At 47.8% G+C, this 15,013-nt stretch overlaps 1 protein-coding gene across 3 annotated transcripts; it reads right to left on the bottom strand.

The window, feature by feature from the left end:
- Nucleotides 1-1,685: 1,685 nt before the first annotated feature.
- On the bottom strand, nt 1,686-11,215 carry LOC125166822 (zinc finger protein 883-like). Of its 3 annotated transcripts, none has more exons than XM_047860878.1 (3): nt 9,791-11,215; nt 9,070-9,217; nt 1,686-3,460 (listed from the first exon to the last, which is right to left on the bottom strand). In XM_047860878.1, the coding sequence occupies exons 1-3, from the start codon at nt 10,184-10,186 to the stop codon at nt 1,872-1,874; spliced, it is 2,133 nt and encodes a 710-aa protein (XP_047716834.1). In that variant the 5' UTR covers nt 10,187-11,215; the 3' UTR covers nt 1,686-1,871. The 3 variants fall into 3 exon arrangements, with proteins under 3 accessions (XP_047716834.1, XP_047716835.1, XP_047716833.1); XM_047860879.1 differs by having other exon boundaries at nt 9,070-9,178; nt 9,785-11,215; XM_047860877.1 differs by having other exon boundaries at nt 9,785-11,215.
- Between the last annotated feature and the right edge of the window lie 3,798 nt (nt 11,216-15,013).

Raw genomic sequence — 15,013 nt, forward strand, 5'->3', positions numbered from 1 at the left:
GAAAAGGAGAAGGAGGGTTGTTCTTTTGCTGGCTGTCTAGATTTAAGAAAGTGTTGAAGACAACGTTAATAATGCAGATTAAACTTTAAAATGTGTCACATCTGTAGCTGTTCCATTATGGACAGCACAAAAAAATGAGAAAATTCTCTCCAGTATTTGAAAACTATTATGAGGTTCGGCACAGAAGTCCCTCATGTCATTGCCCGAGGGACACAGGTGGTTCCAAAAGAGGTTTTCAGTTGTGTAAATATAACTTGTAGGAGGGCGAAAATGCTGGAATGAAAAGTTTGATTTTTCCTCTTCTCTTCTGTCCTTGGTTGTAAGCTCAAGGAGCGAGCTCACAATGAGAAGAGTATGCCCTTGGCTTTGGTCAGAATGTGCCCCCACCCCTGATTTTGAGCTACTGGAGGCCAACACACTATGCTCTCCACGTCACTCGGACTATAGCACATCCTTGGGGTGCCTGGGTGGCTCAGTGGGTTGAGCAGCGTCCAACTTCGGCTCAGGTCATGATCTCATGGTTTGTGAGTTCAAGTCCTACATTGGGCTCTGTGCTGTCACCTGCGGAGCCTGGAGCCTGCTTCAGATCCTCTGCCCCTTCTCTCTTTGCCCCTCCCCTGCTCGTGCTCTCCCTCAAAAATGAATAAACATTAAAAAAAACCACAACTATATAACACATCCTTTCTTCATCAGGAAATGCTAATTATAAGGGTGGAGATCAGGAAGGGTCTGCAGGCCACCCACTTGTGGCTAAGGGCGTGGTTAGGGAGGGAAGGAAACAAGACAACTTACCTCGCACATTCCACGCATTCCAAACTTGGACATTGTAGTGTCCCAGGGGCCGGTACTCAGAGTAATTTCAACGCAGGGCTAGGCTAAAGCTAGTGAGGAATTAGAATGGGTTGAAAACACACTACATGAAAACATGTGAATTCAGTAGAAAATATAATTTTTTTTATAGCTTCCCTTGTGGACTTTTCATCCTATTAACTGATACTTAGTTGCATTTAATAAAGGTAATCACATGTAAATTGCTTATTGACGTTTATTTTTCTTTTTTTTTCTTTTTTTTTTTCAACGTTTATTTATTTTTGGGACAGAGAGAGACAGAGCATGAACGGGGGAAGGGCAGAGAGAGAGGGAGACACAGAATCGGAAACAGGCTCCAGGCTCTGAGCCATCAGCCCAGAGCCCGACGCGGGGCTCGAACTCACGGACCGCGAGATCGTGACCTGGCTGAAGTCGGACGCTTAACCGACTGCGCCACCCAGGCGCCCCTGACATTTATTTTTCTAAATTCTCAACTTTTCCAGCATTTATGACCTTTATAAAAACTTATTTTTTAAGTACATTTATTTATTATTATTTTAAATTTTTTTGTTTGTTTTTTAATGTTTATTTTTGAGAGACAGAGAGAGACAGAGACAGAGCATGAGCATGAGCGGGCAAGGGGTAGACAGAGAAGGAGACACAGAATCTGAAGCAGGCCCCAGGCTCTGAGTTGTCAGCACAGAGCCCGATGCGAGGCTTGAACCCACTAACTGTGAGATACTGACCTGAGCTGAAGTCGGACACCTAACCGACTGAGCCACCCAGGTGCCCCAAGTTTATTTATTTCTGAGAGAGAGACAGAATGTAAGAGGGGAGGGGCAGAGAGAGAAGGAGGCACAGAATCCATAGCAGGCTCCAGGCTCTGAGCTGTCAGCACAGAGCCCAACATGGGGTTCAAACTCATGAATGGTGAGATCACCACCTGAGCCGAAGTTGGATGCTTAACCAACTGAGCCACCACAGCGCTCCTATAAAAACTTTCCAACGTGGCATCTCTGGTTTCCTTTAAATAATGAAGTTCAAGAAACATTTTATCTCAGTTAAGAAAAGGAGTCGTGGATTCTCCCCGCAGTTTTCACCTCACGCCTGGGCGGGGTGTCGGGGTGCAGCGGATTCTCTGGTACTGGGTCGGGGTCCCCAGGGGGACTCCCCGCACTCACTCGGCCGGCCGGGCTCAGCTCCCTGTGGCCCCTCAGGTGCTGGAGCAGCGTGGCTCTCTGCCTGTAGGCCTTCCCACACTCCTCACACGCATAGGGCTTCTCCTCCGAGTGGACTCTCTTATGTTTCTTGAGATCTGACTTCCAACTGAAGGCGCGCCCACATTCCGGGCACTGAAAAGGCTTCTCTCCCGTGTGGATTCTGACATGGTGACTAAGACCCGTCTTCTGACTGAAGGCTTTGCCACACTCTTTACACTGATAGGGCTTTACCTTGTTGTGAATCGCCTGGTGTTCGATAAGATGCTCGCCCCTGGTGAAGGCCTTCCCACACTCAGGGCACTGGTAGGTTTTATCCCCAGTGTGGATTCTTGTATGGTTCCGCAGGCCGGTCGACCGAGTGAAGGTCTTCCCACACTCACCACACTTGTGTGTTCCTGGCTCAGGGGGGTTCCCGTGCTTCCTTCCCAACCTGTGCTTATTGAGGCCCGAGCGTTGGCTGAAGGCTTCGCCACACTCACCACATTTATAGGGCTTCTCCCCAGTGTGGCTTCTTTGATGTATGACCAGGGTTGAGCTCACGCTAAAGGTTTTGCCACACTCAGCGCACTCATAGGGTTTCTCCCCCGAGTGGATTCTGTGATGTATTATGAGTTCTGAGGTCCGGCTAAAGGCGCGTCCGCACACAGGACATTCAAAAGGTTTCTCTCCAGTGTGGATTCTCTGGTGTTGGTTAAGTCCTGCATACTGAGTGAAGGCTTTTCCACACACTTTGCATTCATAGGGTTTTTCTTCACTGTGAATTCGCTGATGCTCAATCAGATGTGAACGTTGCCGGAAGGTTTTCCCACACTCGTTACATTCATAAGGCTTCTCCTTGTGGAATCGCTGATGTTCAGTTAGGTCTGAACTATGGCAGAAGGCTTTTCCACAGTCTGTACATTCAAAAGGTTTCTCTCCAGTGTGGACACTTTGATGCTTTGTAAGAACTGATCTCCGACTAAAACACCGGCCACATTTACTACATCGATATGGCTTTTCTCCAGTGTGGCTTTTGAGATGTTGGAGGAGGCCTGCTTTCTGACTGAAACCTTTGCCACACTCTTGACAGTGATAAGGCTTTTCCTTGCCACGAAGCTCCTGGTGCTGGCTAAGCTCTGACCGTCTGATGAAGGCCTCTCCACGCTCTGTGTGTGAGCATGGTGTCTCCCCGCTGTGGGTCGTCCTGTGCGTGTGAAGGCCTCTTGTCCAGGTGAAGGTTTTCCTGCATTCTTCACAGGCAGAGACTTTTCTGCCTGGGGCACCCCCGTCCTGCCTTTCCAAAGTTCCACTGGGCTCCCAGTCCCCTGTGTATTTGGCATGCTGAGATGAAGTTCCATCCTGTCCACCAGACCCCTTCCCACAAGGCTCTGTTTCTTCACAGAGTTCCTGCTTCACGTCTAACATCACGTTGTCAGTCCTCACTCCACCATCTGGAACAACAGACCACACAACTTGAGGAGAAAAGATAACTCAAAAGCAATGTAAGAGATAGACAGCTGGAAAAGTTAGTCTTGATTTTAGGTTGATGTTAACAGAAGATATCGCATCATCTCTTATGTTAGTCGTGGTACAGGTGTGGAAGCGAGAAAGAACAAAGCATGGCTGAGTTACCAGCAGCGTGTGGCAAAGGTGACAGGCTGTCACTTCTGTAGTGACATAAGACTGTAAGTCCCATCTTGCTGATGGACTCTCCACTAACACCCTTCCTTGCTGGCTTGCTGGCTTTGATGAAGAGAGCCACCACCACCATACAGAGAAGCCATGTGGCAAGAGTGGCCTTGGCCAGCGGCCGGCAAGGGACTGAGATAGAGAAGTCCCTGTCTGACAGAGAAGTGAGTCCTGCCGGCATCGATGTAAGGCTGGAAATAGATCCTTCCCCAGTCACAACTCAGATGAGACCTCAGCCCTAGCACCTTGACTGCAACCTTGAAAGAGACCCAGAAGCACGGGGCCAGCTGAGCCAACCCAGACTCTTGACCCACAGACATTGTGAGATAAAATGTGTATGGTTTTAAGCCACTAACTTTGTGGTACCCTTGTTAAGCAGCAGTTGATAACTACGTACAACTAGCACAAAAACACAAAGCTTCCTCAGTGTAAGAACTACTACAACTAAAAAGAAAAGAGTGGAGGGGCACCTGGCTGGCTCAGTTGGAAGAGCACAAGACCCTTGATCTCAGGGTTGAGGTCAAGGCCCATGTTGGATGTAGAGGTTACTTAAAAATAAAGTCCAAAAAATAAAAATAAAAAAAAAAGTAAACCACACGTTGAAAAGCATATACACGCACATGCACACACACATATGTGTCTATGCACATATGAATGTTTGTACTTATGTTCATATATTCATATGTGTACAGAGGACACGTAGAACAAAAAACATAAGCAAATTATGTTAAAGTCAAACATAATTGTCCTAACAGCCATATCAATAAATGCAAATGGCTTAACTCATTAAAAAACACTAGATTTGCTCACAGAGCAAAACTGAACTCTATTTTATATATATATGTATGTATGCGTGTGTGTGTGTATTTATTTTTTAAGTTTATTTATTTTTGAGACAGAGAGAGAGAAAGAGAGAGAGCTGGGGAGAGGCAGAGAGAGAGGGAGACACAAAATTTGAAGCAGGCTCCAGGCTCTGAGCTGTCAGCACAGAGCCCAACACGGGGCTCAAACCCACAAACCACGAGATCATGACCTAAGTCAAAGTCGGACACTTAGCCAACTGAGCCACCCAAGTGCCCCTATTTATTTTTATCTTTTTAAGTTTATTTATTTAAGAGAGACAGAGACAGTGGGGGGGGGGGGGTGCGCAGAGAGAGAGAGAGAGAGAGAGAGAAAATCCCAAGCAGGCTTTGTGCTGTCAGTGCAGAGCCTGATGTGGGGGCTCCATCCCACAAACCATGTATCGTGTATCATGATCTGAGTCGAAACCAAGAGTTGGAAGCTTAAAGGACAGAGTCACCCAGGCACCCCTATTTTATTCGTTTTGAGAGAGAGAGCGTGCACAGAGGGGAAGACAGAGAGGTAGAGAGAGAGAGTCCCAAGTAGGCTACCCACTGTCAGTACAGAACCTGATGGGGGGATCAAACTCACAAACCAGCAGATCATGGCCGGAGCCGAAATTTTTTTTATAAATTTTTTTTTTCAACGTTTATTTATTTTTTGGGACAGAGAGAGACAGAGCATGAACGGGGGAGGGGCAGAGAGAGAGGGAGACACAGAATCGGAAACAGGCTCCAGGCTCCGAGCCGTCAGCCCAGAGCCCGACGCGGGGCTCGAACTCACGGACCGCGAGATCGTGACCTGGCCGAAGTCGGACGCTTAACCGACTGTGCCACCCAGGCGCCCCGGCCTGAGCCGAAATTAAGAGTCAGACGCTTAACCGACTGAGCACCCCCGGCTTCCCTCAACTCTATGTGTATAGTCAAGAAACACATATACAGCAAAATATGTGAATAAGGATAAATTAAGCAAATGCAAATAAAAAGAAAGAAAGAATCAAGATTTTGAAAGGGGAGATGCAGGCCAAAAGCATGAAATGAGACAAAGAAGAGCACTTAAAAATGCTAAAATAAAGAATACAATTTGCAATGCAGATGTAACACATATGAATAATTATACAGAAAATAACAGAGTGGCAACTTTCCTAAAGCAGAAACTAGAGGTGATATAAAAAAACAGACAGGGGCACCTGGCAGGCTTAGCCGGTAGAGCATGCAACACTTGATCTCAGGGTTATGAGTTTGAGCCCCATGTTGGATGTAGAGATTACTTAAAAATAAAATCTTAAAAGAAGCACATGGGTGGTTCAGTCAGTTAAGCATCTGACTTTCGCTCAGGTCATGATCTTGTGGTCCAGGAGTTCGAGCCCTGTGTTGAACTCTGTGCTGATGGCTCAGACCCTGGAGCCTGCTTTGGATTCTGTGTCTCCCTCTCTCTGTGCCCCTCCCCTGTTCATGCTCTGTCTCTCTGTCAAAAATAAACATTAAAAAAATTTTTTTTTAATTTATTATTTATTTTTTTTCTCTCTCTCTCTCTTTTTTTTTTTTTCAACGTTTATTTATTTTTGGGACAGAGAGAGAGCATGAACCGGGGAGGGGCAGAGAGAGAGGGAGACACAGAATCTGAAGCAGGCTCCAGGCTCTGAGCCATCAGCCCAGAGCTTGACGCGGGGCTCGAACTCACGGACCGCGCGGGGCTCGAACTCACGGACCGCGAGATCGTGACCTGGCTGAAGTCGGACGCTTAACCGACTGCGCCACCCAGGCGCCCCTCCAAAATTTTTTTTAATGTTTATTTATTTTTGAGACAGAGAGAGAAGAGGATGAATGGGGGAGGGGCAGAGAGAGAGGGAGACACAGAATCGGAAACAGGCTCCAGGCTCTGAGCCATCAGCCCAGAGCCCGACGTGGGGCTCGAACTCAGGGACTGCGAGATCTGACCTGAGCTGAAGTTGGACGCTTAACCGACTGAGCCACCCAGGCGCCTCCAAAAAAAAATTAAAAAAAAAAAAAAAAAAGATTCTGTCTCCCTCTCTCTCTGCCCTTCCCCTGCTCGCTCGCTCTCTCTCTCAAAAGTAAATAAACAACTGTTATTTCAAAGGCAAAATATAAACAAACATTTCAGATTTTATAGAAAATAACAATGAGAACACTACATTTCAAAACATTTGGAATTCATCTAGAGCAGTGTTCAATGAAATATTCATGTCATCAAATATTTATATTAGTAAATAGGAGAATGAAAATATATAAATCAACCCACATCAAAAGTTAGAAAACAACAACAACAAAGACAACTAAATAAACCAAGACAGCCTGCTCACTCATGCACTTTGTTGGCTTTTCTCCCTTTAGTGTCTCCATTCCCACTCCTGTGCTTCTCGGGATCACCTGATACTGTCACAACCTTAAGTAAATAAGTGAGCGAGTGAATGAATAAACCAACCAACCAACCAACCAGCCAGCCAGCCAGCCAAAGGAGAACATAAGAAATGAATTAAAAAAATAAATGCAGACACCAAATACAATAGAGAAAAGTAATGGAACATTGTAATGGTAAAACAATTGAATACATCAATATAAATTCATGCGTGTTAGGAAAAAATATGTATTATGTAGCTCTGCCCATGAAATGTCCTAGAAGCAGTGTTACCCACATGATAAAGAACACTCCTCACACCCAGATCTTATTCTCCATTTAAAAAGCCAAGGCTCCTTCAGCAATGGTTGACAGCAGATCTGGGTACAGGGAAGATACAAGGTGAGCCTGAAACAATTTATTTTGTTCAAAAAGTAAAAGCAAGCATTCAAAATTAACAGAGCCAAAATTAACAGAGATGGGAGCAAGACTGAAGACATCCACATAAGCCAAAGATGTGTGGAAGAAAGGGTGGATTGAAATGTGGTGGGTTGAAACACGCTGACTCAATACAAATGCCTATGTCCATAATGATACCCACACAGGAAAAAACCTAAAATCTCATGTCACCATTTAAGGTGCCTAATAAACCACTTCCTGAATTTGAAAACTGGTCAATAAAAGGGGGAAACTAAGCATCAATCATGACTGCCTAGAAGGAAGTGACCAAACAGACATATCGGATGAAGGAAAGCTTTACTATGAAGAATGCCAGTTAATAACAGAGAAGGAATGAAACAATTACAAATTCATCCTGTAACTCTTAATAAAATGGTTGACCCATACGAGGTTTATCAAACATTTGTAATTTGTTGACGGGGAACTGGCTATTCGCAAAGTGGCAAGGCGACACCTCACAGTTAGCTATGAGGGCGAAAACCAGCTATTTCCTGTCATCATGCTAAGCCGGTGATTTAAATAGCGGGTCACCCAGGTATTAATGTCTCTTATTACCTAATATTAATTCTAGCCCAAAATGTTTAACTCAAATCCTTCAAGCCTTTAGATGCAACTGCCAGTTTATAGCAAATACAAGGTACGTGGGCAGCAAAGTAAAGGATACAATGAGGAAGCAATTAAAAAACTCCAGAGGCTGGGAAACTGGCCTGGGCTCATCAAAAAGTCTGGGTTATGGGGAAAAAATGGGAGTGGAATTGTTTTAATGTAGCAAAGAATTAAGAGGCATGAACAACCCCGGATTCTACCCAGAGTTGGACAAATCAGCTTTAAATACATTTTCGAAAAAAACTGAGCCAATCTGAATTTGAACTGAATTTAGGTAACATGAAGATGTACTGATGGGGGAAAGGAAAGATCATTAGCTGAACTAAATAGATCAGAAAATAGCAGAGTATGAGTTCTCTTTGGTAAAAGGTATGTGTGTGTATGCACATGCGTGTACACATACCCGCATATAAATACACATGCACATAAAAAGCTACACAGATATAGAATAAAAAGTCATCAGTTGTAATACTCTCTGGGTGATAGAACATGGTGCCTTGTTTTATTTTGCTACTATGTACTTTCTAACTTTGTACAATGCATATATACTTCTCTGGTAATAATAAAAGGTAACTTTCAAAACAGTTAATATAGTTTTACAGGGTTAATATCCTATCAGTATCAACTGAAAAATGTAGGCACCAAAATTCTTTAAATAACATTTCTACTAGACCATATGCAGAAAATTCAAAGGTAGATATACATATTTTTTAATGTTTATTTAAGAGAGAGACAGAGCATGAGCAGGGGAGGGGCAGAGAGGGAGACACAGAATCCAAGGCAGGCTCCAGGCTCTGAGTGATCAGCATAGAGCCTGATGTGGGGCTTGAACTCACAAACCACGAGATCATGACCTAACCTGAAGTCGGATGCTTAACCAACTGAGCCACCCAGGTGCCCTGCAAATACGGATATTTAAAACCAACCATACCACTGAGGCTGTTCTGATATGACTTACTGCCTTTTAATCATTATTACCTAAAATGTTGCCTTCATCATGTTCTTTAATAACCCTCATCACAAGGAATGAACATGTCATACTCCACACAAAAAAATTCAACTCAGAGTTCATTTCCGTCCAAATTCCCTAGAGAAAGTATTGCCTCACCTCCTTCCTCTGATGGTTGGGGCTCAGGTCCTTTGCCCTTGAACTGGATTGCTGGGGGCTGAACCCATGTGTATGAAGATTCTTCATCCAACGTCTGAAGGGCCACTCTCTGCAAAAGGATTTCCTGTTCCAGAACACAGGCTGAAACCTGGAGACAAGCAGTAGTGATTAAGCCCTAAGGACACTGAAAATTTAAGAGACTAAACTGGTTTGGAAGGACTCCTTGAGGAATCCACAAGAAATATCCCCGAGACACTAGGAAAAAGAAAATTGAAAACAGGGCCTTATTTACCTTCTGGGGCACTGAGAAATAGCTAGAAAAGTAAGCAAAGCAAAATCCGATCAAGACTTGTTTCTGTCATTTCACTATTGCCTGTGTGTCCCTGGCCAAGTTACACGACCTCTCAGACCTTAGTTTCCATGTGTGCAAACTGGGAATGATTTCACCTCCTTCTTTGTGGCTGAGAGTTGAGAGACCTCTAAAGTAAGGAGCATGATGCTCCTCCTAGTGTCTGAAAGATAAAATGTCTTCCTTATCTTTACTCACCATCTCTGAATCCGCAGTTCCCTCCCTCTCCCTCTGCTCAGGGCTGGCTTAGCAAGACGCTCATTCCCCTGCAGAATGCTGGTTCTGCCCTTGCTCCCTCAGAGCTCCACAACTGAGGAAGTTTTGTTCCCAGTCACCCACAACCATATCAGACCAGTGCCTTCCTACTTGTACATTTCTTTTTCCGTCCAGATCCTCCAGCGCCGTCACCACCTCGTCCCCGCTCTCCGGACGGTGCTCCCGCACCCAGGCCTGGAGCTCCGCGGGCAGGACGGTCAGGAACTGCTCCAGCACCAGCAGCTCCAGGATCTCCTCCTTGCTGTGCGTCTCGGGCCGCAGCCACTGGCGGCACAGCTCGCGGAGTCGGCGCAGTGCCTCCCTGGGTCCAGGCGTCTCCTGGTAGCAAAAGTGTCTGAAGCGCTGTCTGAACATCTCCCAGGCAGGGGGCTGGTTGTCCGGCACCTGACTCCTGGGGTTGTCCTCCTCCAGCTCCACCTTCACCACCGCAGGCCCCTGCTGACCCCATTCAGGGTGGAACTGGCCGGCAGACTTTCTTGTGTCCACAGGCATCCTGCCTGGCTTCTGCTGGCGTGTCACCTGGAGGCTGCCGAGGGCGCTCTAGGGCACAGAACTAAATAGGGGGTAAACGGCAGATCCCGTGAAGAACCACGCAAGACCTGTGACCACAGTAACTATTTTTATTCATTCGGTAAATCCACAAAAATGCACTAATAGAGGCCGAGCCTGTGCAGAAAGCATTGCAGGCATTCGAACTGCGTCAGTGCACAGAGCCCGGGCATCCTGGAGCGTCCACTCCACGCGGGGCAGTCAGCAATCACAACTACCAGCGGAACCCCGCGCGTAGGGTGGTGTCGCGTCACTGGGGGAGGGGCGCGCGGGCCGAGGAAGCCTCCGAATCCGGCGCCCCGGCCTCAGGGAACACTTCCAAGCCTCGTGAGGTGGCACAGGGTCGTCCGTCTGCGCGCAGGTGCGCCCACCCAGAGGGAGAGAAGCGCTGAGGAACCGCGGTCACAACAGCAGTGACCTTCGTTCGTGCTGGCTTGGCAACGACGAGCGCGGAGCCCTACTCCCTGCTCGCATCGAGGGGCCCCCACTCCGGGTCGCCCTCGCGGCTCAGCTCGTCGGGGGTCCGCAGGGCCGCTCCCGCCGGGGTCCGAGCCCGAACCCTGGACCCCAAGGCGAGGGACACACTAGGCCGCTCAACCAGCTCCGCCGCAGCGGGCGGGGCCCGGCCCCTGGCCCCCGGCTCCCGGAAGCGGCCGCCGGGCTCCCGGAAGCGCCCCGCCCGCGGCTCCTGGAGGCCACGCCCCCTGGCGCGCGCGGCCGCGGCCCACTTCCGGCGTCTCCCGGAATATACGCAACAGGATCGGGAAAGCACAACATGCCGTCAACAAAATGAAGTCGTTTTCGTTGAGGTACACTTCTATTTAAGTTGCCTTAAATATTAGAAAATAAAAATAACTCAGTGTTTGGGATAAGAATGCTTACTTTCTAGGAACACCCTGTATAGACGAGGGAAAATAATTTGTTGAGCCTAAGGCCCATTTGTCTGGTAAAAACAGGTTATCTTTGCTGTGTGGTAATTTACTAAAAACAAATGACAACAACAAAAACTTGACCTCACTGTGTATGTGAAGAGATGCTCTAATCAGCTGATACAGCCTTGGGAGGGCGGTAACATCGGTCCAACCCACTCCAACCCATCTAAGGGTGACCTTGCTTCAAGCCTACGCACTCCTTGCTTGCTGACCTAAGTCCTTTGGTCCGTAGCAGAAATAACCAACTTCCCTTGAGATTTGCGGACCATTTGCCTTGAGGAGTGAAGGACCAGACCTTCCCAGAGGATAAAGCCTGACCGGAGAGGAAAACGGCGCGAGTCTGTTCAGGGTCACGTCCACCTGTGACTACCCGCCAGGCCACCCGTTCCTCCCGCATGCAGCTCCCTCCCTTACCCCGCGTGGCTTCCCCTTTAATACCTCCAGCTCCCCGGGGGGGGGGGGGGGGCAGGGAAGCCGGGCCATCCCCAGCAGCTCCAGGATCCAGGATCCGCTCTTCTCTTCGGTATGCAGTATGCACGTCTGGCTTCGGCCACTGACGGCGGTTCCTGGAGCCCGTTAGGTCTTCGCGGGGCCCAGAGGCCTCCTCAGCAGAAGCGCCGGAAATGCAAGGGTGCGGACAGGACGCACCTTCCTAGGCAGTGTCGACAGCTCCCCAAAATGTTCTCTTCCCGGTTCACTACGTGCAAACCCTCCTGCTCTCAGGGAGTGTGGACGACAGGAGTCAGGGTTACACCAAATTTTAGACAACTCGGGCTGTGCAGGCTCCAGACAAAACTCAGTGGACTCGGGGCAGAGTCGGAGTCAGAGTGAAGGCTCTTCTGGACTCTGGGGGTGGGGGGAGGGGATCAGAACGTATTGTGAACACAACAAAATGACCCGGGCAGCGGAGAACTTGGATAAGCCTGTTAACACGATAGCGGTGATAAGCCGACCGAACAATTTAGGGACACATTGCACCCAGGCTGCGGAGGCAGGTCTTTGCGGCGCTCACAGCCCCCGGGGCTACAAGTAATGCCACGCTCGCCCGGGCGTGAGCGGCGTGAGCGCCCGTCCCCGGGGCCGGCAGGGCAGGCCAAGCAGAGGGTCGCCCCCCGCCCCTCACCTCGCCTCCAGCCCCAGCCCTCTGTCCGATCCCCTCTCCGCGCCCCGCCGCACCGCGAGCCCACGCCGACGCGCAACTAGATGCCGTCGAGTGGTCCGCGGAACTGGATTCCCGAGAGGCTACTTCCGGGTTTGCACAGGTCCCGGGAGGTCCGGGCGTCTCTCTGGCTTGCGCTCCCGGGCCGGTGTGGTCACGACACCCCCGCCCGCCCCCGGCTCTCGGAGCCGCCTGGCCGCTCGCCACCTGCCTCCCCACGTACCCAGTCTGTGCGGGAGGGTAGGCTTGTGCCCTTCCCGTGGCCCCAGCACCGAGACGGCTTGCTGCGCTCTGCACCTCCGCGGGACGCGTTTACGCGGACGGGAGCACCGCGCACAGCCCGACTGCACTGCATGGCGCCCTCGGGAGAATCGCGTGGGACGCCGGCGGCGTTGACTGCGCCCTGCGCCTCTCCTGTGGTGGCTTCACGCTCCCACGGCGCGGCTGCTGTCGCGAGGCGACCTGGTACATGGGGTTCACTTCTGGGATCGGTTGACTTGAGCAGAGACCTCCCTTCCCATTCTCGCACGGCCGGATGGGCCTTGGCTAATCAGCCAAAGGCCCTAAAAGTTAAAAACATCCCCAAGAAGGCATTTTGCCTCATGACTGTAACGTGGAGATCCTGCCGGAGTTCCCACCCTGGCAGCCTGCTTTGCAGGTCATAGACAGCAACCGCGCAATTGCCTGAGCTGATTCCTTACAAAAACACATGTTCGTACTCTATTTCTCTGGAGTACCTGAACTGATAAAATTCATCCTTAAAGTCCTACCAATGCCCTTGCCCATTTTCTTTGTATACCTTCCCAGTTCTTCCAGGCAGGATTGTTTTCTTGATTTGTGTTCATTTGTCTTTCCCATTAGATTGTAAATTCATCAAATTTGAATCCATGTTTTACTTAGTAGTAAAGTACTACTTGTAGCAATACATACCCTTAAAATACACGACATATACGTATGCAGTGACCACTCTTTAAACAAGTAACATATTGAGAAATGTGTGTTGTCCACGTCCCTGTGCAGAGAGCTCTTCTGTCTACTTGTGAATATGTTTGGCCACAAAGGTCAAATTACTGACATTTACAGTACCTATTTATTACTTTCACTTAAGCTAAATCAAGCAATAATCCTATTTTTAGGGGTGCCTGGGTGGCTCAGTCTGTTTAGCCACCTACTCTTCTTTTAGGCTCAGGTCATGATCTCACAGTTCATGGGATCCACCCCAGAGTCTGGCTCTGTGCTGATGGTAGATGATAGGATTCTCTCTCTCCCTCTCTCTACCCCTCCCTGATCTCTCAAAAATAAACTTAAAAAAAAAAAAAGAAGAAGAAGAACCCTGGGGTGCCTGGGCGGCTCAGTCAGTTGACGGTCACACTCTTGATTTTGGCTCAGGTCATGATCTTGTGGTTCGTGGGTTTGAGCCCTGCGTTGGGCTCTGCCCTGACAGTGCGGAGTCTGCTCCTGTCTCTCTGCCCTCCCCAACTTGCTCGCATGTTCTCTCTCTCAATAAATAAATTTAAAATAAATAAATAATCCTAGTTTTAAAATTTCCTCAACTTCTGGTCACCCCCCCTTTTTTTTTTGCAAACAACCAATCAAAAAGATCAAACTTCACATTGTTTCTATTTTCTCTGCCATTAAACATAAACCTCTTCTTAAGTTGTCATTCTCCAGGTAAGCAAATTCTTGTCTCCAGGGCCCAGATGCATCATGAGCTAGAGGGTGATGATGCCAATGAACTAGAAAACATATCAAGAGAGATCTGGCCCAATGATGCCAGGTCTTAATTTTTCAAAATAAGATGGAAATCCAGGCTTTCACATAAAATCTCTAACATTTTAAAGTTGGCAGCTAATTCAATTCTTAAAAACAACGAAAGGGCTACAAAAATGTCTGCCAAATGTACCTGAAACTTTGGCTACCAGTTTTCATCTCTGGCATAATTCCTACTGCCAGAAAGCTCAGTGCATCAGCACATTTCATGGGAGAACTCATTGAATCGGCTGAAAATTCCTCAAATGTACAGGTATTGTGTGAAAACCTAGATTTTCAATTTCGAGGTGTCTAACTTCAGGGAGATTTAATGTCTCCACTTCTCTCTTATTTTTAAAATATTTATTGACTGTTCCCGCTGGCCTGTAGACTTCAACCTCTCAAGTATTTCCTATCTAGACCTTGAAACAGAGCAAAACAATAGAAGTACTTTGATGGCAGTAAGTATGAACAATTAGCACCTCCAACGTTTTCTTGGCATTTATTCATACCATCCCCATACAAATAGTAATATAGTGAAATACCCAATTTATATATACTCTCTATAAGCTTTCTAATTTCTTTTTTTTAAATCTTTTTTAATGTTTATTTGTGAGAGAGACAGAGAGCGAACAGGGGAGAGGCAGAGAGAGAGGGAGATACAGAATCTGAAGCAGGCTCCAGGCTCCAAGCTGTCAGCACAGAGCCCGACTCGGGGCACAAACCCATGAACTGTGAGATCATGTCCTGAGCTGAAGTCAGATGCTTAACCGACTGAGCCACCCAGGTGCCCCATAAACTTTCTAATTTCTTAAGTCCTGGTAGTGAAAAGTATATTTCATTCCAAGTAGTAGACGACACCAATGCTTCTCAGACTGTTTATTTCAAGGCTGAAAAAATAAACTAATGCATAATGAGAACATCAGCATC

Source organism: Prionailurus viverrinus, chromosome B2 (genome assembly GCF_022837055.1).
Source record: "Prionailurus viverrinus isolate Anna chromosome B2, UM_Priviv_1.0, whole genome shotgun sequence".
Taxonomy (NCBI): Eukaryota; Metazoa; Chordata; class Mammalia; order Carnivora; family Felidae; genus Prionailurus; species Prionailurus viverrinus.

Excerpts from the sequence above, each read along its gene's own strand:
- LOC125166822 (XM_047860877.1), bottom strand. The coding sequence starts at position 10,186 with ATGCCTGTGGACACAAGAAAGTCTGCCGGCCAGTTCCACCCTGAATGG. Across the intron at positions 9,218-9,784 it reads ACGGAAAAAGAAATGTACAA|GTTTCAGCCTGTGTTCTGGA; the intron begins GTAGGAAGGCAC and ends GCTTGTCTCCAG. Across the intron at positions 3,461-9,069 it reads CCAACCATCAGAGGAAGGAG|ATGGTGGAGTGAGGACTGAC; the intron begins GTGAGGCAATAC and ends CTGTTGTTCCAG.